Source organism: Salvelinus namaycush, chromosome 5 (genome assembly GCF_016432855.1).
Source record: "Salvelinus namaycush isolate Seneca chromosome 5, SaNama_1.0, whole genome shotgun sequence".
Lineage (NCBI taxonomy): Eukaryota > Metazoa > Chordata > Actinopteri > Salmoniformes > Salmonidae > Salvelinus > Salvelinus namaycush.
Window position 1 is genome coordinate 4,232,179 of NC_052311.1, and position 22,711 is coordinate 4,254,889.

General features: G+C 45.0%; 1 protein-coding gene across 1 annotated transcript in view; it reads left to right on the top strand.

Moving 5' to 3' along the window:
- Positions 1-414: 414 nt before the first annotated feature.
- The window catches only part of LOC120048907 (probable E3 ubiquitin-protein ligase MID2), a 1,198,409-nt gene continuing 1,176,112 nt past the window's right edge, over positions 415-22,711 (top strand). Inside the window, exons 1-3 of the mRNA XM_038995224.1 lie at positions 415-438; positions 5,971-6,036; positions 12,477-12,572. Of these exons, the coding sequence (XP_038851152.1) occupies positions 415-438; positions 5,971-6,036; positions 12,477-12,572 (186 nt within the window). The remainder of the gene's footprint in view (positions 439-5,970; positions 6,037-12,476; positions 12,573-22,711) is intronic.

The following is a 22,711-nucleotide window of genomic DNA, read 5'->3' on the forward strand; positions in this document are numbered from 1 at the left end:
ATTTCTAGGTCTGTGTGAGGAGAGGAGTGTGTGTGTGTGTGTGTGTGTGTGTGTGTGTGTGTGTGTGTGTGTGTGTGTGTGTGTGTGTGTGTGTGTTTGTGTGTGTGTGTGACAGGTTCTGCGTGAGTGTGTGTGTGTGTGTGTGTGTGTGTGTGTGTGTGTGTGTGTGTGTGTGTGTGTGTGTGTGTGTGTGTGTGTGTGTGTGTGTGTGTGTGTGTCTGCCCGGGGGTATTTCTAGGTCTGTGTGAGGAGAGGAGTGTGTGTGTGACAGGTTCTGCGTGAGTGTGTGTGTGTGTGTGGACTAACAACAGGATGTATGGAGGGACAGAAGGCAACGTAGCATATCTCACACACACAGAGACGGGGAATGAGGGTGAAGAGAAGGAGCAGGGTAGCATCCTCTGGCCATGAGAGATGGAGGGAGAGAGGGATGAGAGCGTGAGACTAGATACTAACACACTCAGTGTTACTAACACACTCAGTGTTACTAACACACTCAGTGTTACTAACACACTCAGTGTTACTAACACACTCAGTGTTACACACCCAGGATACTAACACACTCAGTGTTACTAACACTCAGTTACACACCCAGGATACTAACACACTCAGTGTTACTAACACACAGTGTTACACACCCAGGATACTAACACACTCAGTGTTACTAACACTCAGTTACACACCCAGGATACTAACACACTCAGTGTTACTAACACACAGTGTTACACACCCAGGATACTAACACACTCAGTATTACACAGGGGTGGGCAAACATTTTTATTATTTTACCTTTATTTAACTAGTCAAGTCAGTTAAGAACAAATTCTTATTTACAATGACGGCCTAGGAACAGTGGGTTAACTGCCTTGTTCAGGGGCAGAACGACAGAGTTTTACCTTGTCAGCTCGGGGATTCTATCTAGCAACCTTTCAGGTTACTGGCCCAACGCTCTAACCACTAGGCTACCTACCTACCATAACGGGAGTGTAAAAATCTGTTGTTCTGCCCCTGAGTAAGGCAGTAAACCCACTGTTCCCCGGGCGCCGAAGATGTGGATGTTGATTAAGGCAGCCCCCCCCCGCACCTGGTTGAGAGATTGCCAAGATTGTGCAAAGCCGTCATCAAGGCAAAGAGTGGCTACTATGAAGAATCTAAAATCTAAAATATATTTTAATTTGTTTAACACTTTTTTGGGGACTTCCTTCCATCTTCAGTCCCATGTATTTCAGTCCAGTGTATTTCAGTCCAGTGTATTTCAGTCCAGTACATTTCAGTCCAGTACATTTCAGTCCAGTGTATTTCAGTCCAGTGTATTTCAGCCCAGTGTATTTCAGTCCAGTGTATTTCAGTCCAGTGTATTTCAGTCCAGTGTATTTCAGTCCAGTGTATTTCAGTCCAGTGTATTTCAGTCCAGTATATTTCAGTCCAGTGTATTTCAGCCCAGTGTATTTCAGTCCAGTGTATTTCAGTCCAGTGTATTTCAGTCCAGTGTATTTCAGTCCAGTGTATTTCAGTCCAGTGTATTTCAGCCCAGTATATTTCAGTCCAGTGTATTTCAGCCCAGTGTATTTCAGTCCAGTGTATTTCAGTCCAGTGTATTTCAGCCCAGTGTATTTCAGTCCAGTGTATTTCAGCCCAGTGTATTTCAGCCCAGTGTATTTCAGCCCAGTGTATTTCAGTCCAGTATATTTCAGTCCAGTGTATTTCAGCCCAGTGTATTTCAGCCCAGTGTATTTCAGTCCAGTGAATTTCAGCCCAGTGTAGTTCAGCTCAGTGTATTTCAGTCCAGTGTATTTCAGCTCAGTGTATTTCAGTCCAGTGTATTTCAGCCCAGTGTATTTCAGTCCAGTGTATTTCAGCCCAGTGTATTTCAGTCCAGTGTATTTCAGCCCAGTGTATTTCAGCCCAGTGTATTTCAGCCCAGTGTATTTCAGTCCAGTGTATTTCAGTCCAGTGTATTTCAGCCCAGTGTATTTCAGTCCAGTGAATTTCAGCCCAGTGTAGTTCAGCTCAGTGTATTTCAGTCCAGTGTATTTCAGCTCAGTGTATTTCAGTCCAGTGTATTTCAGCCCAGTGTATTTCAGTCCAGTGTATTTCAGCCCAGTGTATTTCAGTCCAGTGTATTTCAGCCCAGTGTATTTCAGTCCAGTGTATTTCAGCCCAGTGTATTTCAGCCCAGTGTATTTCAGTCCAGTGTATTTCAGTCCAGTGTATTTCAGTCCAGTGTATTTCAGCCCAGTGTATTTCAGCCCAGTGTATTTCAGCCCAGTGTATTTCATTCCAGTGTATTTCAGCCCAATGTATTTCAGCCCAGTGTATTTCAGTCCAGTGTATTTCAGTCCAGTGTATTTCAGTCCAGTGTATTTCAGCCCAGTGTATTTCAGCCCAGTGTATTTCAGTCCAGTGTATTTCAGTCCAGTGTATTTCAGCCCAGTGTATTTCAGTCCAGTGTATTTCAGTCCAGTGTATTTCAGTCACATGTATTTCATTCCAGTGTATTTCAGTCCAGTTTAATACAAATTACTAAATACTCAGAAGTAATTGAAATACATGTTTCAAATACATGTAACAGAAGTACTGCCCAACGCGGCACAGACATGTGTAAAGAAACAGGTACACACACCCACACACACACACACCCACACCACCCACACACACACACACCCACACACACACACACACACCCACACACACACACACACACACACACACACACACACACACACACCCACCCACCCACACACCCCACACACACACACCCACACCACACCCCAACCCCACCCCCACACCCACACACCCACACACACACACACCCACCCACACCACCCACCCACACCCACACACCCACACACCCCCACACACACCCACACCCATGTGTAAAGACACAGGTACACACACCCACACACCCACACACACACCACACACACACACCCACACACGTGTAAAGACACGGTACACACACCCACACACCCACACACACACCCACACACACACACCCACACACGTGTAAAGACACAGGTACACACACCCACACACACCCTGGGGCGTCCTCTGTACCTCTCCTGCACTTTACACCACGCAGTGGGGCTAAGTACTGCTGCCCTTCTGCAAATCATCCTGCTCACACAAACAGAGACACACACACACACACACACACACACACACACACACACACACACACACACACACACACACACACACACACACACACACACACACACACACACACACACAGACAGACAGACAGACAGACAGACAGACAGACAGACACACACACACACACACACACACACACACTGAGACACACACACACACACACACTGAGACACACACACACAGACAACACACAGATACACTGAATCACCGATCATTGCCTAGGGCTTTCCTCATCCTTACTCAGTCTTCAGTGAAGCCCAGGAGAACCATCTAATGGATGTTCTGTAGGGACAGCAACAAGGCTTCTCAACCTGGTACTGTCCCTCCCAGCCATGGCATTCTGCTGTGACCACCTCTGAGTGAACAAACAATATCATACATCTCAATGTATCTCCTGTAGGGCTTCATTTCAGAACTTAATGGTTTTATGAAAAGGAGAGGAGAAGGAGGGAGAGGAGAAGGAGGGGAGAGGAGAAGGAGGGAAGATGGGAGAGGAGAAGGAGGGGAGAGGAGAAGGAGGGAAGATGGGAGAGGAGAAGGAGGGGAGAGGAGAAGGAGGGAAGATGGGAGAGGAGAAGGAGGGGAGAGGAGAAGGAGGGGAGAGGAGAAGGAGGGAAGATGGGAGAGCAGAAAGAGGGGAGAGGAGAAGGAGGGGAGAGGAGAAGGAGGGAAGATGGGAGAGGAGAAGGAGGGGAGAGGAGAAGGAGGGGAGAGGAGAAGGAGGGAAGATGGGAGAGGAGAAGGAGGGGAGAGAGAAGGAGAGGAGAGGAGAAGGAGGAAGATGGAGAGGAGAAGGAGGGAGAGGAGAAGAGGGAGAGGAGAAGGAGGAGAGAGGAGAAGGATGGAGAGGAGAAGGAGGGGAAAGGAGAAGGAGGGGAGAGGAGAAGGAGGGGAGAGGAGAAGGAGGGGAGAGGAGAAGGAGGAGAAGGAGAAGGAGAGGAGAGGAGAGGAGAGGAGAAGGATGGAGAGGAAAAGGAGGGGAAAGGGGTAGGGGTAGGGGGAGAGGGAGAGGAGAGGAGAGGAGGTGGAGGAAATACAGGGATGCACAAATCATAAGAAACATAACGTGTAGATAGTAGAACAGTAGTAACATCAGCCAGTAGAACAGTAGAACAGTAGTAACATCAGTCAGTAGAACAGTAGTAACATCAGTCAGTAGAACAGTAGTAACATCAGCCAGTAGAACAGTAGTAACATCAGCCAGTAGAACAGTAGAACAGTAGTAACATCAGTCAGTAGAACAGTAGTAACATCAGCCAGTAGAACAGTAGTAACATCAGTCAGTAGAACAGTAGTAACATCAGCCAGTAGAACAGTAGTAACATCAGCCAGTAGAACAGTAGTAACATCAGCCAGTAGAACAGTAGTAACATCAGCCAGTAGAACAGTAGTAACATCAGCCAGTAGAACAGTAGAACAGTAGTAACATCAGCCAGTAGAACAGTAGTAACATCAGCCAGTAGATTAGTAACATCAGCCAGTAGAACAGTAGTAACATGCAGCCTAGTAGAACAGTAGTAACATCAGCAGTAGATAACAGTAGAACAGTAGAACATCAGCCAGAGTAGAACAGTAGTAAAGTAAGAAAACATCAGCCAGTAGAACAGTAGTAACATCAGCCAGTAGAACAGTAGTAACTATCAGCCAGTAGAACAGTAGTAACATCAGCCAGTAGAACAGTAGCAGTAAACATCACCAGTAGAACAGTAGTAACATCAGCCAGTAGAACAGTAGAACAGTAGTAACATCAGCCAGTAGAACAGTAGAACAGTAGTAACATCAGCCAGTAGAACAGTAGTAACATCAGCCAGTAGAACGAACAGTAAATAACATCAGCCAGTAGAACAGTAGTAACATCAGCCAGTAGAAGCAAGTAGTAACATCAGCCAGTAGAACAGTAGTAACATTCAGTCAGTAGAACAGTAGAATAACATCAAGCACGTAGAACATAGTAACTCAGTCAGTATTTCTAGTGTAGCAGACTTGACCAGTCTATGTGTGTGTTCCTAGTGTAGTAGACTTGACCAGTCTATGTGTGTGTTTCTAGTGTAGCAGACCTGACCAGTCTATGTGTGTGTTCCTAGTGTAGTAGACTTGACCAGTCTATGTGTGTGTTCCTAGTGTAGCAGACCTGACCAGTCTATGTGTGTGTTCCTAGTGTAGCAGACCTGACCAGTCTATGTGTGTGTTCCTAGTGTAGTAGACTTGACCAGTCTATGTGTGTGTTCCTAGTGTAGTAGACCTGACCAGTCTATGTGTGTGTTCCTAGTGTAGTAGACCTGACCAGTCTATGTGTGTGTTCCTAGTGTAGTAGACCTGACCAGTCAATGTGTGTGTTCCTAGTGTAGTAGACCTGACCAGTCAATGTGTGTGTTCCTAGTGTAGTAGACCTGACCAGTCTATGTGTGTGTTCCTAGTGTAGTAGACCTGACCAGTCTATGTGTGTGTTCCTAGTGTAGTAGACCTGACCAGTCTATGTGTGTGTTCCTAGTGTAGCAGACCTGACCAGTCTATGTGTGTGTTTCTAGTGTAGTAGACCTGACCAGTCTATGTGTGTGTTTCTAGTGTAGTAGACCTGACCAGTCTATGTGTGTGTTCCTAGTGTAGTAGACCTGACCAGTCTATGTGTGTGTTCCTAGTGTAGTAGACTGACCAGTCTATGTGGTTCTAGTAGACCTGACCAGTCTATGTGTGTGTTCCTAGTGTAGCAGACCTGACCAGTCTATGTGTGTGTTTCTAGTGTAGTAGACCTGACCAGTCTATGTGTGTGTTCCTAGTGTAGTAGACCTGACCAGTCAATGTGTGTGTTCCTAGGCTTTTCAAGTGAGTCCTGGCAGAGTATCTGACGCAGTAATGGAGGCATCAAAGACAGGCGCTGTGGTGAGTCACCCAATGGTTCGCTTGCCTATTTACATCACTGTCTCCCTCCCAAATAGCAACCTATTCCCTATATAGTGCACTTCTTTTGAACCGGTGGCCAAGTAGTTCACTATGGGGGGAATAGGGTGCCATTTGGGATGCAGGCAGTGTCCTGGTTGTCCTGGTGTTTGGAGAGGGAGAGGCCACTGAGACAATGGCCAGGTACGGCCACACAGCCAGGTGGACGTTCGGATTGCCCTTCCTCTCATGCTTCTCATTCACATGCATGAATAGATAACCAGCTTCAAAAGGAGCTGTTGTGACTTTTCCTCTTTGTTTTGCTGCCTGCGGCTGTCGTTTCTTCCTGTCGTTTCTTCCTGTCGTTTCTTCCTGTCGTTTCTTCCTGCCGTTTCTTCCTGTCGTTTCTTCCTGTCGTTTCTTCCTGTCGTTTCTTCCTGTCGTTTCTTCCTGTCGTTTCTTCCTGTCGTTTCTTCCTGTCGTTTCTTCATGTCGTTTCTTCCTGCCGTTTCTTCCTGTCGTTTCTTCCTGTCGTTTGTTCCTGTCGTTTGTTCCTGTCGTTTGTTCCTGTCGTTTCTTCCTGCCGTTTCTTCCTGCCGTTTCTTCCTGCCGTTTCTTCCTGTCGTTTCTTCCTGTCGTTTCTTCCTGTCGTTTCTTCCTGTCGTTTCTTCCTGTCGTTTCTTCCTGTCGTTTCTTCATGTCGTTTCTTCATGTCGTTTCTTCATGCCGTTTCTTCCTGTCGTTTCTTCCTGTCGTTTCTTCATGTCGTTTCTTCATGTCGTTTCTTCATGTCGTTTCTTCCTGTCGTTTCTTCCTGTCGTTTCTTCCTGTCGTTTCTTCCTGTCGTTTCTTCATGTCGTTTCTTCCTGTCGTTTCTTCCTGTCGTTTCTTCCTGTCGTTTCTTCCCGTCGTCATTGTTGTTGTTTTCTTCTTTGCTATTGTTGCTGCTTAAATTCATGGGCTGCTATGTTCTCTCTCGCTCTCGCTTTCTCTCTCTCTCTATCTCTCTCTGTCTCTGTCTCTATCTCTATCTCGCTCTCGCTCTCCTCTCTCTCTCATCTATTTATCTCATTTGGCTGTTTAATGTCTGTCAGTGTGTTTTTCAGCCATGTTTGCAGTTTTGCGTGCTTTATAAGTATAGTTTTATCAACTAAAGATAATGTTGTAAAACTTGTTTCAACATGATTAAACATAACTGATGTAGTTATCACAGAGTAATGTTGAGCTTTTTTGTTCATTTCTGATGTGGCATTTCTATAATATGACATTTACTTTATAAAGACTAATATACTGGTTACTAACCATTAATATCTCGGCTCAGACAAGCTGCCACATTTAATTATATCATAAAAACAACAACCCTCTGACTAACCCACTAACTGTCAGGGATCTAAACCCTCTGACTAACCCACTAACTGTCAGGGATCTAAACCCTCTGACTAACCCACTAACTGTCAGGGATCTAAACCCTCGGACTAACCCACTAACTGTCAGGGATGTAAACCCTCTGACTAACCCACTAACTGTCAGGGATCTAAACCCTCTGACTAACCCACTAACTGTCAGGGATCTAAACCCTCGGACTAACCCACTAACTGTCAGGGATCTAAACCCTCGGACTAACCCACTAACTGTCTGGGATTTAAACCCTCTGACTAACCCACTAACTGTCAGGGATCTAAACCCTCGGACTAACCCACTAACTGTCAGGGATCTAAACCCTCTGACTAACCCACTAACTGTCAGGGATCTAAACCCTCTGACTAACCCACTAACTGTCAGGGATCTAAACCCTCGGACTAACCCACTAACTGTCTGGGATCTAAACCCTCTGACTAACCCACTAACTGTCAGGGATCTAAACCCTCTGACTAACCCACTAACTGTCAGGGATCTAAACCCTCGGACTAACCCACTAACTGTCTGGGATTTAAACCCTCTGACTAACCCACTAACTGTCAGGGATCTAAACCCTCTGACTAACCTACTAACTGTCAGGGATCTAAACCCTCTGACTAACCCACTAACTGTCAGGGATCTAAACCCTCAGACTAACCCACTAACTGTCAGGGATCTAAACCCTCTGACTAACCCACTAACTGTCTGGGATTTAATCCCTCTGACTAACCCACTAACTGTCTGGGATCTAAACCCTCGGACTAACCCACTAACTGTCAGGGAGCTAAACCCTCGGACTAACCCACTAACTGTCTGGGATTTAAACCCTCTGACTAACCCACTAACTGTCAGGGATCTAAACCCTCGGACTAACCCACTAACTGTCAGGGATCTAAACCCGCGGACTAACCCACTAACTGTCAGGGATCTAAACCCTCTGACTAACCCACTAACTGTCTGGGATTTAATCCCTCTGACTAACCCACTAACTGTCTGGGATCTAAACCCTCTGACTAACCCACTAACTGTCAGGGATCTAAACCCTCGGACTAACCCACTAACTGTCAGGGATCTAAACCCTCGGACTAACCCACTAACTGTCTGGGATTTAAACCCTCTGACTAACCCACTAACTGTCAGGGATCTAAACCCTCTGACTAACCCACTAACTGTCAGGGATCTAAACCCTCGGACTAACCCACTAACTGTCAGGGATCTAAACCCTCTGACTAACCCACTAACTGTCAGGGATCTAAACCCTCTGACTAACCCACTAACTGTCAGGGATCTAAACCCTCTGACTAACCCACTAACTGTCAGGGAACTAAACCCTCTGACTAACCCACTAACTGTCAGGGATGTAAACCCTCTGACTAACCCACTAACTGTCAGGGATCTAAACCCTCGGACTAACCCACTAACTGTCTGGGATTTAAACCCTCTGACTAACCCACTAACTGTCAGGGATCTAAACCCTCTGACTAACCCACTAACTGTCAGGGATCTAAACCCTCGGACTAACCCACTAACTGTCAGGGATCTAAACCCTCGGACTAACCCACTAACTGTCAGGGATCTAAACCCTCTGACTAACCCACTAACTGTCTGGGATCTAATCCCTCTGACTAACCCACTAACTGTCTGGGATCTAAACCCTCTGACTAACCCACTAACTGTCAGGGATCTAAACCCTCGGACTAACCCACTAACTGTCTGGGATCTAAACCCTCTGACTAACCCACTAACTGTCAGGGATCTAAACCCTCGGACTAACCCACTAACTGTCTGGGATCTAAACTCTCGGACTAACCCACTAACTGTCAGGGATCTAAACCCTCTGACTAACCCACTAACTGTCTGGGATTTAATCCCTCTGACTAACCCACTAACTGTCTGGGATCTAAACCCTCTGACTAACCCACTAACTGTCAGGGATCTAAACCCTCGGACTAACCCACTAACTGTCAGGGATCTAAACCCTCGGACTAACCCACTAACTGTCTGGGATTTAAACCCTCTGACTAACCCACTAACTGTCAGGGATCTAAACCCTCGGAATAACCCACTAACTGTCAGGGATATAAACCCTAGGACTAACCCACTAACTGTCAGGGACCTAAACCCTCGAACTGTAATCTGTAGTTCAGATGGTTTATTGGGAACTGTAACCTGTAGTTCAGATGGTTTATTGGGAACTATAATCTGTAGTTCAGATGGTTTATTGGGAACTGTAACCTGTAGTTCAGATGGTTTATTGTGGAACTATAACTTGTAGTTCAGATGGTGTATTGTGGAACTATAACCTGTAGTTCAGATGGTTTATTGTGGAACTATAACTTGTAGTTCAGATGGTGTATTGTGGAACTATAACCTGTAGTTCAGATGGTTTATTGGGGACTGTAATCTGTAGTTCAGATGGTTTATTGTGGAACTGTAATCTGTAGTTCAGATGGTTTATTGGGGAACTATAATCTGTAGTTCAGATGGTTTATTGTGGAACTGTAACCTGTAGTTCAGATGGTTTATTGGGAACTATAATCTGTAGTTCAGATGGTTTATTGGGAACTGTAACCTGTAGTTCAGATGGTTTATTGTGGAACTATAACTTGTAGTTCAGATGGTGTATTGTGGAACTATAACCTGTAGTTCAGATGGTTTATTGTGGAACTATAACTTGTAGTTCAGATGGTGTATTGGGGACTGTAACCTGTAGTTCAGATGGTTTATTGTGGAACTATAACTTGTAGTTCAGATGGTTTATTGGGGACTGTAACCTGTAGTTCAGATGGTTTATTGGGAACTGTAACCTGTAGTTCAGATGGTTTATTGGGAACTGTAACCTGTAGTTCAGATGGTTTATTGGGGACTGTAACCTGTAGTTCAGATGGTTTATTGGGGACTGTAACCTGTAGTTCAGATGGTTTATTGGGAACTGTAACCTGTAGTTCAGATGGTGTATTGGGAACTGTAACCTGTAGTTCAGATGGTTTATTGGGGAACTGTAACCTGTAGTTCAGATGGTTTATTGGGAACTGTAACCTGTAGTTCAGATGGTTTATTGGGAACTGTAACCTGTAGTTCAGATGGTTTATTGGGAACTGTAACCTGTAGTTCAGATGGTTTATTGGGAACTATAACCTGTAGTTCAGATGGTTTATTGTGGAACTATAACCTGTAGTTCAGATGGTGTATTGTGGAACTATAACTTGTAGTTCAGATGGTGTATTGTGGAACTATAACCTGTAGTTCAGATGGTGTATTGTGGAACTATAACCTGTAGTTCAGATGGTGTATTGTGGAACTATAACTTGTAGTTCAGATGGTGTATTGTGGAACTCTAACCTGTAGTTCAGATGGTTTATTGGGAACTGTAACCTGTAGTTCAGATGGTTTATTGGGGAACTGTAACCTGTAGTTCAGATGGTTTATTGTGGAACTATAACCTGTAGTTCAGATGGTGTATTGGGGAACTGTAACCTGTAGTTCAGATGGTTTATTGTGGAACTATAACCTGTAGTTCAGATGGTGTATTGTGGAACTGTAACCTGTAGTTCAGATGGTTTATTGGGAACTGTAACCTGTAGTTCAGATGGTTTATTGTGGAACTGTAACCTGTAGTTCAGATGGTTTATTGTGGAACTATAACCTGTAGTTCAGATGGTTTATTGGGAACTATAACCTGTAGTTCAGATGGTTTATTGGGAACTGTAACCTGTAGTTCTGATGGCGGTGATCAAGATGGTCATTTACATTGAAATAATCTTTGTTTAATTGTATTTTCACTGCCCACAATAATCGTAATAACATACATTTGTATGTATGTACATTTGTCATTTAGCAGACGCTCTTATCCAGAGTGACTTACAGTAGTGAGTTCATACATCCACAACCCTGGCTTTGCAAGCGCCATGCTCGACCTACTGAGCCACACGGGACCACACAATATCTGTACAGTAGCTTCATCCTGTTTGAAATCCATTGCCATTCACGCTCATTTGAAAGGAAAGACTGATCAACATAATCGTCAACTGTGTGGAGTTGATCACCTGCTGGGTGTCGACAAACATTGGTGATTCAACATGTATAATCATCAACATTCAACATGTATAATCATCAACATTCAACATGTACAATCATCAACATTCAACATGTATAATCATCAACATTCAACATGTATAATCATCAACATTCAACATGTATAATCATCAACATTCAACATGTATAATCATCAACATTCAACATGTATAATCATCAACATTCAACATGTATAATCATCAACATTCAACATGTATAATCATCAACATTCAACATGTATAATCATCAACATTCAACATGTACAATCATCAACATTCAACATGTATAATCATCAACATTCAACATGTACAATCATCAACATTCAACATGTATAATCATCAACATTCAACATGTACAATCATCAACATTCAACATGTATAATCATCAACATTCAACATGTATAATCATCAACATTCAACATGTACAATCATCAACATTCAACATGTATAATCATCAACATTCAACATGTATAATCATCAACATTCAACATGTATAATCATCAACATTCAACATGTACAATCATCAACATTCAACATGTATAATCATCAACATTCAACATGTATAATCATCAACATTCAACATGTATAATCATCAACATTCAACATGTATAATCATCAACATTCAACATGTATAATCATCAACATTCAACATGTATAATCATCAACATTCAACATGTACAATCATCAACATTCAACATGTATAATCATCAACATTCAACATGTATAATCATCAACATTCAACATGTATAATCATCAACATTCAACATGTATAATTGTCAGGAAATGTATTGAAAATGACGGCCGATGTTCTGTGGTCAGAGGCAATAGGATGGCCATCCACTGAACACGGTCAACGTTCCTCTTGGTCTGTTTTCCCCCTTAGAGAAAAGCCAAATTAAAAGGTACACTTAGCTATTTCTGCTTCTCCCTCTAATATCTCACCGGCCTGTTCCTCTGCCTGTTCCCAAACAGCAAACCCTGGAGAACAACCTCACCAACCTGGTGAAGAGAAACAGTGAGCTGGAGAACCAGATGGCCAAACTCATCCAGATCTGTCAACAGGTTGAGGTGAGTCTAGGGCTGTTGTTGTGACCGTATTACCACTACACCAGCAGTCATGACCTCAGTCTCAAATTCCAACGTGACCGCTGAGTCACGGTAATCTCCTCTTATGCACTATGGACGTGCTTTGGTAGTACCCAACTCGCTAGCTAATGGCCTGGTACTCAGGGCTCTATTGTCCCTCCATCAGGTCCTAATGGCCTGGTACTCAGGGCTCTATTGTTCCTCCATTAGGTCCTAATGGCCTGGTACTCAGGGCTCTATTGTCCCTCCATCAGGTCCTAATGGCCTGGTACTCAGGGCTCTATTGTTCCTCCATCAGGTCCTGATGGTCTGGTACTCAGGGCTCTATTGTTCCTCCATCATGTACTAATGGTCTGGTACTCAGGGCTCTATTGTTCCTCCATCAGGTACTAATGGCATGGTACTCAGGGCTCTATTGTTCCTCCACCAGGTCCTAATGGCCTGGTACTCAGGGCTCTATTGTCCCTCCATCAGGTCCTAATGGCCTGGTACTCAGGGCTCTATTGTCCCTCAATCAGGTCCTAATGGCCTGGTACTCAGGGCTCTATTGTCCCTCCATCAGGTCCTAATGGCCTGGTACTCAGGGCTCTATTGTCCCTCAATCAGGTCCTAATGGCCTGGTACTCAGGGCTCTATTGTTCCTCCATCAGGTCCAAATGGTCTGGTACTCAGGGATCTATTGTTCCTCCATCAGCTCCAAATGGTCTAGTACACTCAGCACTCTATTGTCCCTATCTAACCACTCTGACCTATCTAACCACATGTAAATGCCATCGAAAGTCACTTCAAATATGTATTATCAAGACAGTATTATGCTTCTAAAACTCAATCAGTCAATCAATCAAATGTATTTATAAAGCCCATCTTACATCAGCTGTCACAAAGTGCTGTACAGAAACACAGCCTAAAACTCCAAACAGCAAGCAATGCAGATGTAGGAGCACGGTGGCTAGGAAAAACTCCCTAGAAAGGCCGGAACCTAGGAAGAAACCTAGAGAGGAACCAGGCTATGAGGGGTGGCCAGTCCTCTTCTGGCTGTGCCGGGTGGAGATTATAACAGAACATGGCCAAGATGTTCAAATGTTCATAAATGACCAGCAGGGTCAAATAATAATAATCACAGTGGTTGTAGAGGGTGCAACAGGTCAGCACCTCAGGAGTAAATGTCAGTTGGATTTTCATAGCCGAGCATTCAGAGGTCGAGACAGCAGGTGCGGTAGAGAGAGAGAGTTGAAAACAGCAGGTCTGGGACAGGTAGCACGTCCAGTGAACAGGTCAAGGTTCCATAGCCGCAGGCAGAACAGTTGAAACTGGAGCAGCAGCATGACCAGGTGGACTGGGGACAGCAAGGAGTCGTCAGACCAGGTTGTCCTGAGGCATGGTCTTAGGGCTCAGGTCCTCCGAGAGAAGAGAGAAAAGAGAGCGAGAGAGAGAGTTAGACGGAGCATACTTAAATTCACAGAAGACACCGGATAAGACAGGAGAAATGCTCCAGATATAACAGACTGACCCTAGCCCCCCGACACATAAACTATTGCAGCATAAATACTGGAGGCTGAGACAGGAGGGGTCTGGAGACACTGTGGCCCCGTCCAACGATACCCCCGGACAGGGCCAACCAGGCAGGATATAACCCCACCCACTTTGCCAAAGCACAGCCCTCCACACCACTAGAGGGACATCTTCAAACCACCAAGTTACTATCCTGAGACAAGGCTGAGTATAGCCCACACATATCTCCCCCACGGTGCAAACCCGAGGGGGGCGCCAACCCGGACAGGAAGATCACGTCAGTGATTCAACCCACTCAAGTGACACACCCCTCCTAGGGACGGCATGGAAAAGCGCCAGTGACTCAGCCCCTGTAATAGGGTTAGAGGCAGAGAATCCCAGTGGAGAGAGGGGAACCGGCCAGGCATAGCCTAATAGCTTACCGCATATTACGCATGGCAGAAAAACATAGATTTAAGATGTCTTTGGTACATAATTGGTCTTTTCTATACTCTAGTAATGCCTCTGAGTGTAGACGGTATTATTATGCATACTGGATGGACTGGTTACCTTACGCTACGCTCCGGACTGTCTATCCATGAGACTGGGAGAGAACGTATAGGCCTAGTCGACGCTGTTGGTTCATTGATTTTGCAGGACGCTTACAGAGTTGTAGTGAGTTTCTATTTGATTTTTATTAATAGCCTAGTAATAGGGCATTATGAATATTTTCATAATGAATAGGCTGACACATTACCTTTAGCTTCAGAATGATTCACCACTGTGTGTTTCCATCTCCTCCTCTCTCTCCTTCATTCCTCATCAAGGCAAAGGGTGGCTACTTTGAACAATCTCAAATATAAAATATATTTGGATTTGTTTAACACTTTTTTGGGGGTTACTACATGATTCCATATGTGTTATTTCATAGTGTTGATGTCTTCACCATTATTCTACATTGTAGAAAATAGCAAAAAAATTAAGAAAAACCCTGGAATGAGTAGGTGTGTCCAAACTTTTGGCTGTTACTCTATATTTACAAAACAAATACATTGGGGATTGGAAATGATTCCGACAATTACATTGATGGAAGCTACAATCTATCTGCAGTATTACAGCTGATCTACCCCCTAACAATAAGGAGTATCCCAGCTGATACTATAAAAGCAGAATAGTTTACCTGGCATTATTGAAAAACGATCCCGTCTCCATTTGTTATTCCAGTGCATATGGATGACGTGTATTTATCCCCTGTTCCTATTCCTGCTATTTGATAACGGGCCTTTCTAAATCTAAACTCATTTTACATATTAGTAAAGATAAGATTCAATTTGAGAATATCTGATGGGTGAAAATATGATCACTTGATGAGAGAACAGAGTTTGAAGCCCTCATGTAAGGAACGGGGAGAGTTTTTTTGCGACTTTCTCACGTCATCAATAGCCTGTAGTGACATCACGCAGCCCATATGCTTTGATTTCTAACACATTCTAAGGTTTGTATCATTCACAACTAAAGTTGCCAAGTAACTTTTAAATCTCGCATATAGGACCTGTTGTTAATTATCACTGTTACGCTGAGCCAACATAGCACTCTCTCCGGAATGAGAAAAATACGTTCAAATAAATTCCTCTTACTATAAAATCATATAATATCAAGTAATGGCATGAGACTTATAAACATATCTAGTCTGCTGAATGAACAAGCCTACAGCCTATGGCATGGAGCATAGCCAGATAACATACAGTACGCCAATTTCATATCCTGTTCTTCTGTAATCAAATGTATTCATTTCATAATGTTTCTTTAGACCTGCCTAAAATAAATAATGGATTTATTGTGATGGTGTATAGTAAATGGATTTATTGTGATGGTGTATATTAAATGGATTTATTGTAGTTTTTTAAATGTAGATGTTTCACACCAGCGGCTTGTATGTGTGGAGACCTGAAGATGCTAAAAGTGTTTGTTAATTAACAGTAAATTACCATGAGACCGGTAATTAACCATCTGAGAAAATGTTAGGACCTCCACAGCCCTGGGTGAGTCAGTTCTCAGTCAGATCTGTCAACAGGTAGAGGTGAGTCAGATCTGTCAACAGGTAGAGGTGAGTCAGATCTGTCAACAGGTAGAGGTGAGTCAGTTCTCAGTCAGATCTGTCAACAGGTGCAGGTGAGTCAGTTCTCAGTCAGTTCTGTCAACAGGTAGAGGTGAGTCAGTCTCATCCAGATCTGTCAACAGGTAGAGGTGAGTCAGTTCTCAGTCAGATCTGTCAACAGGTAGAGGTGAGTCAGATCTGTCAACAGGTAGAGGTGAGTCAGATCTGTCAACAGGTAGAGTTGAGTCAGATCTGTCAACAGGTAGAGGTGAGTCAGTTCTCAGTCAGATCTGTCAACAGGTGCAGGTGAGTCAGTTCTCCGTCAGATCTGTCAACAGGTAGAGGTGAGTCAGTTCTCAGTCAGATCTGTCAACAGGTAGAGGTGAGTCAGTTCTCAGTCAGATCTGTCAACGGGTGCAGGTGAGTCAGTTCACCGTCAGATCTGTCAACAGGTAGAGGTGAGTCAGATCTGTCAACAGGTGGAGGTGAGTCAGTCTCAGTCAGATCTGTCAACAGGTAGAGGTGAGTCATTCTCAGTCAGATCTGTCAACAGGTAGAGGTGAGTCAGTTCTCAGTCAGATCTGTCAACAGGTGGAGGTGAGTCAGATCTGTCAACAGGTGGAGGTGAGTCAGATATGTCAACAGGTGGAGGTGAGTCAGTTCTCAGTCAGATCTGTCAACAGGTAGAGGTGAGTCAGTTCTCATCCAGATCTGTCAACAGGTAGAGGTGAGTCAGTCTCATCCAGATCTGTCAACAGGTAGAGGTGAGTCAGATCTCACCCAGATCTGTCAACAGGTAGAGGTGAGTCAGTCTCATCCAGATCTGTCAACAGGTAGAGGTGAGTCAGTTCTCATCCAGATCTGTCAACAGGTAGAGGTGAGTCAGATCTGTCAACAGGTGGAGGTGAGTCAGATCTGTCAACAGGTGGAGGTGAGTCAGATCTGTCAACAGGTAGAGGTGAGTCAGTCTCATCCATATCTGTCAACAGGTAGAGGTGAGTCAGTTCTCAGTCAGATCTGTCAACAGGTAGAGGTGAGTCAGTCTCATCCAGATCTGTCAACAAGTAGAGGTGAGTCAGTCTCATCCAGATCTGTCAACAGGTAGAGGTGAGTCAGATCTGTCAACAGGTAGAGGTGAGTCAGTTCTCATCCAGATCTGTCAACAGGTAGAGGTGAGTCAGTTCTCATCCAGATCTGTCAACAGGTAGAGGTGAGTCAGTCTCATCCAGATCTGTCAACAGGTAGAGATGAGTCAGTTCTCATCCAGATCTGTCAACAGGTAGAGGTGAGTCAGTCTCATCCAATTCTGTCAACAGGTAGAGGTGAGTCAGTCTCATCCAGATCTGTCAACAGGTAGAGGTGAGTCAGTTCTCAGTCAGATCTGTCAACAGGTATAGGTGAGTCAGTTCTCATCCAGATCTGTCAACAGGTAGAGGTGAGTCAGATCTGTCAACAGGTAGAGGTGAGTCAGTTCTCATCCAGATCGGTCAACAGGTGGAGGTGAGTCAGTTTCAGTCAGATCTGTCAACAGGTGAAGGTGAGTCAGTACTCAGTCAGATCTGTCAACAGATAGAGGGGAGTCTGTGACTAGTGAACTATATCTCTGTACAGCTGACCCTGTCACCCTCTGACTAGTGAACTATATCACTGTACAGCTGACCCTGTCACCCTCTGACTAGTGAACTATATCTCTGTACAGCTGACCCTGTCACCCTCTGACTAGTGAACTATATCTCTGTACAGCTGACCCTGTCACCCTCTGACTAGTACAGAGATATAGTTCACTAGTCAGAGGGTGACAGGGTCAGCTGTACAGAGATATAGTTCACTAGTCAGAGGGTGACAGGGTCAGCTGTACAGAGATATAGTTCACTAGTCGGAGGGTGACAGGGTCAGCTATACAGAGATATAGTTAACTAGTCAGAGGGTGACACGGTCAGCTGTGCAGAGATATAGTTAACTAGTCAGAGGGTGACAGGGTCAGCTGTACAGAGATATAGTTCACTAGTCAGAGGGTGACAGGGTCAGCTATACAGAGATATAGTTCACTAGTCAGAGGGTGACAGGGTCAGCTGTACAGAGATATAGTTCACTAGTCAGAGGGTGACAGGGTCAGCTGTACAGAGATATAGTTCACTAGTCGGAGGGTGACAGGGTCAGCTATACAGAGATATAGTTAACTAGTCAGAGGGTGACACGGTCAGCTGTGCAGAGATATAGTTAACTAGTCAGAGGGTGACAGGGTCAGCTGTACAGAGATATAGTTAACTAGTCAGAGGGTGACAGGGTCAGCTGTACAGAGATATAGTTAACTAGTCAGAGGGTGACAGGGTCAGATGTACAGCGATATAGTTAACTAGTCAGAGGGTGACAGGGTCAGCTGTACAGAGATATAGTTAACTAGTCAGAGGGTGACAGGGTCAGCTGTACAGAGATATAGTTAACTAGTCAGAGGGTGACAGGGTCAGATGTACAGCGATATAGTTAACTAGTCAGAGGGTGACAGGGTCAGCTGTACAGAGATATAGTTCACTAGTCAGAGGGTGACAGGGTCAGCTGTACAGAGATATAGTTTACTCGTCAGAGGGTGACAGGGTCAGCTGTGCAGAGATATAGTTCACTAGTCAGAGGGTGACAGGGTCAGCTGTACAGAGATATAGTTCACTAGTCAGAGGGTGACACGGTCAGCTGTGCAGAGATATAGTTAACTAGTCAGAGGGTGACACGGTCAGCTGTGCAGAGATATAGTTAACTAGTCAGAGGGTGACAGGGTCAGCTGTACAGCGATATAGTTCACTAGTCAGAGGGTGACAGGGTCAGCTGTGCAGAGATATAGTTAACTAGTCAGAGGGTGACAGGGTCAGCTGTACAGAGATATAGTTAACTAGTCAGAGGGTGACAGGGTCAGCTGTACAGAGATATAGTTCACTAGTCAGAGGGTGACAGGGTCAGCTGTACAGAGATATAGTTCACTAGTCAGAGGGTGACAGGGTCAGCTGTGCAGAGATATAGTTAACTAGTCAGAGGGTGACAGGGTCAGCTGTGCAGAGATATAGTTAACTAGTCAGAGGGTGACAGGGTCAGCTGTACAGAGATATAGTTAACTAGTCAGAGGGTGACAGGGTCAGCTGTACAGAGATATAGTTCACTAGTCAGAGGATGACAGGGTCAGCTGTGCAGAGATATAGTTAACTAGTCAGAGGGTGACAGGGTCAGCTGTACAGCGATATAGTTAACTAGTCAGAGGGTGACAGGGTCAGCTGTACAGAGATATAGTTCACTAGTCAGAGGGTGACACGGTCAGCTGTGCAGAGATATAGTTAACTAGTCAGAGGGTGACAGGGTCAGCTGTACAGCGATATAGTTAACTAGTCAGAGGGTGACAGGGTCAGCTGTGCAGAGATATAGAAAACTAGTCAGAGGGTGACAGGGTCAGCTGTACAGAGATATAGTTAACTAGTCAGAGGGTGACAGGGTCAGCTGTACAGAGATATAGTTCACTAGTCAGAGGGTGACAGGGTCAGCTGTACAGAGATATAGTTCACTAGTCAGAGGGTGACAGGGTCAGCTGTACAGAGATATAGTTCACTAGTCAGAGGGTGACAGGGTCAGCTGTACAGAGATATAGTTCACTAGTCAGAGGGTGACAGGGTCAGCTGTACAGAGATATAGTTCACTAGTCAGAGGGTGACAGGGTCAGCTGTACAGTGATATAGTTCACTAGACAGAGGGTGACAGGGTCAGCTGTACAGAGATATAGTTCACTAGTCAGAGGGTGACAGGGTCAGCTGTACAGAGATATAGTTAACTAGTCAGAGGGTGACAGGGTCAGCTGTGCAGAGATATAGTTAACTAGTCAGAGGGTGACAGGGTCAGCTGTACAGAGATATAGTTCACTAGTCAGAGGGTGACAGGGTCAGCTGTACAGAGATATAGTTCACTAGTCAGAGGGTGACAGGGTCAGCTGTGCAGAGATATAGTTAACTAGTCAGAGGGTGACAGGGTCAGCTGTACAGAGATATAGTTAACTAGTCAGAGGGTGACAGGGTCAGCTATACAGAGATATAGTTCACTAGTCAGAGGGTGACAGGGTCAGCTGTGCAGAGATATAGTTTACTCGTGTGTATCCCTTTAATGCTGTCAGTATGGATACATCCATATGGAAACATATTCCCTATATAGTGCGCTACTTTTGAAAAAGGCCTAAAGTAGTGTACTATATATGGAATATGGTGCCATTTGGGGCAGATCCCCATAGCATCACCCAGCCCTGTGTGACAGTAATGGCTGACTGGAATGGAACGCTGGTTTAATACTCTCCATCCCTCAGCCCTGTGTGACAGTAATGGCCGACTGAGGTGGAACCCTGGTTTAATGCTCCTCATCCCTCAGCCCTGTGTAACAGTAATGGCCGACTGGGGTAGAACGCTGGTTTAATACTCTCCATCCCTCAGCCCTGTGTGACAGTAATGGCCGACTGGGGTGGAACCCTGGTTTAATGCTCTCCATCCCTCAGCCCTGTGTGACAGTAATGGCCGACAGGTGTATCGCTGGTTTAATGCTCTTCATCCCTCAGCCCTGTGTGACAGTAATGGTCGACGGGGGTGGAACCCTGGTTTAATGCTCTCCATCCCTCAGCCCTGTGTGACAGTAATGGCCGACAGGTGTATCGCTGGTTTAATACTCTCCATCCCTCAGCCCTGTGTGACAGTAAAGGCCGACTGGGGTGGAACCCTGGTTTAATGCTCTCCATCCCTCAGCCCTCTGTGACAGAAATGGCCGACAGGTGGAACCCTAGTTTAATACCATCCATCCCTCAGCCCTGTGTGACAGTAATGGCCGACAGGTGGAACCCTAGTTTAATACTCTCCATCCCTCAGCCCTGTGTGACAGTAATGGCCGACTGGGGAGGAACCCTGGTTTAATGCTCTCCATCCCTCAGCCCTCTGTGACAGAAATGGCCGACAGGTGGAACCCTAGTTTAATACCATCCATCCCTCAGCCCTGTGTGACAGTAATGGCCGACAGGTGGAACGCTGGTTTAATACTCTCCATCCCTCAGCCCTGTGTGACAGTAATGGCCGACAGGTGGAACGCTGGTTTAATACTCTCCATCCCTCAGCCCTGTGTGACAGTAATGGCCGACTGAGGTGGAACCCTGGTTTAATACTCTCCATCCCTCAGCCCTGTGTGACAGTAATGGCCGACTGAGGTGGAACCCTGGTTTAATGCTCTCCATCCCTCAGCCCTGTGTGACAGTAATAGCCGACAGGTGGAACGCTGGTTTAATGCTCTCCATCCCTCTCAACACTATTCATCCTTTATTAAACAGTAAACTCCCTGTGAGTCCCAATGGCACCCTATTCCCTATTTAGTGCGCTGACCAGGATCCATAGTTCACTGTAGAGTGAATAGGGTCCCATTTGGGACGCATTCTCTATTTCCCGTTAGTCTGGGCCCGGAGAACCACAGGGTAGCTAACTAGTCATTCAGACCATCAGATTAAGTGATCTCTGTGTTATTCATCAACTCCTGAGGAGAGGAAAGTGTTCCAAAAAGTGTTTGTCTTCCCTCCTCTCTTCCCTTTCCTCTGTTTCCCAACTGGTGTCGTCCTCCTCTGCCTGCATACGGATGCGGCTCAGAAACAATCTGTTCCTCTTTCATTCATAATAAATGATTTAGCTATGCGACTGACTTGGCCATCAAGAGAACGTGTTAAAACAAACTGTTAAAAGCTCATTTTAAAAAATCTAAAGGATTTACCTATGGATGCTAGTTGCTAGCTATTCTCTGGTGTGAGGTTTGTGTGAAAGGCTTTGTTATTCTGAAGAGAAGCATAGTATACCTTATGTGGGGTAATGCTAATTTACTATGCTAATGAAAGTCAGGCCTACTGTGTGTGTGTGTGTGCGTGCGTGCGTGCGTGTGTGTGTGTGCGCGCGTGTGTATCTTCCCAGAAGCCTCCCTGCTAGGAGGAGATGGAAGAGTTCTTTATCTCTGTTCTGTAACACTTCAGGGAGAAAGGAGGGAGAAACACAGCTCACTAATAATGCATCACAACAACAGAGGACTGACTGGCTGCATGGGGCCGCTACAACAGTTCTGGTGTGACCTGAATTTTTCTGTTGTTGCTGCATTGCATCCAGTTATCTCTCTCCAAGATGATATGATCAAACAGAGGACTGTGATTCTGCCGGTGGGTTCTATGGTGGTGGCATAGCAACACTGCCTTCAGCCTAAATCTCCTTTTAGAGTTTGACAGATACCCTCATTTATAAACTGATAATTGTTCTCCTGAGATATTTATTTTTCTCTGTTGTTTCTTTGACAACCGTTTCAATGTATGTTGGTTTTTGCCTGTGTGTTAGATTGTGTTGACAGTATAATTGACTTGGTGATGTGTACAGTAGGCAGAGTGTTGCAGTACTTAGTTGAAACATATGCCAAAGCCATCCATATTTTAACAGATCTCAATGGTCTTTTTGCTGGGGAGTGCAGGACAGGACAGGGAGGTCTCTAGTGACTTGTGGAC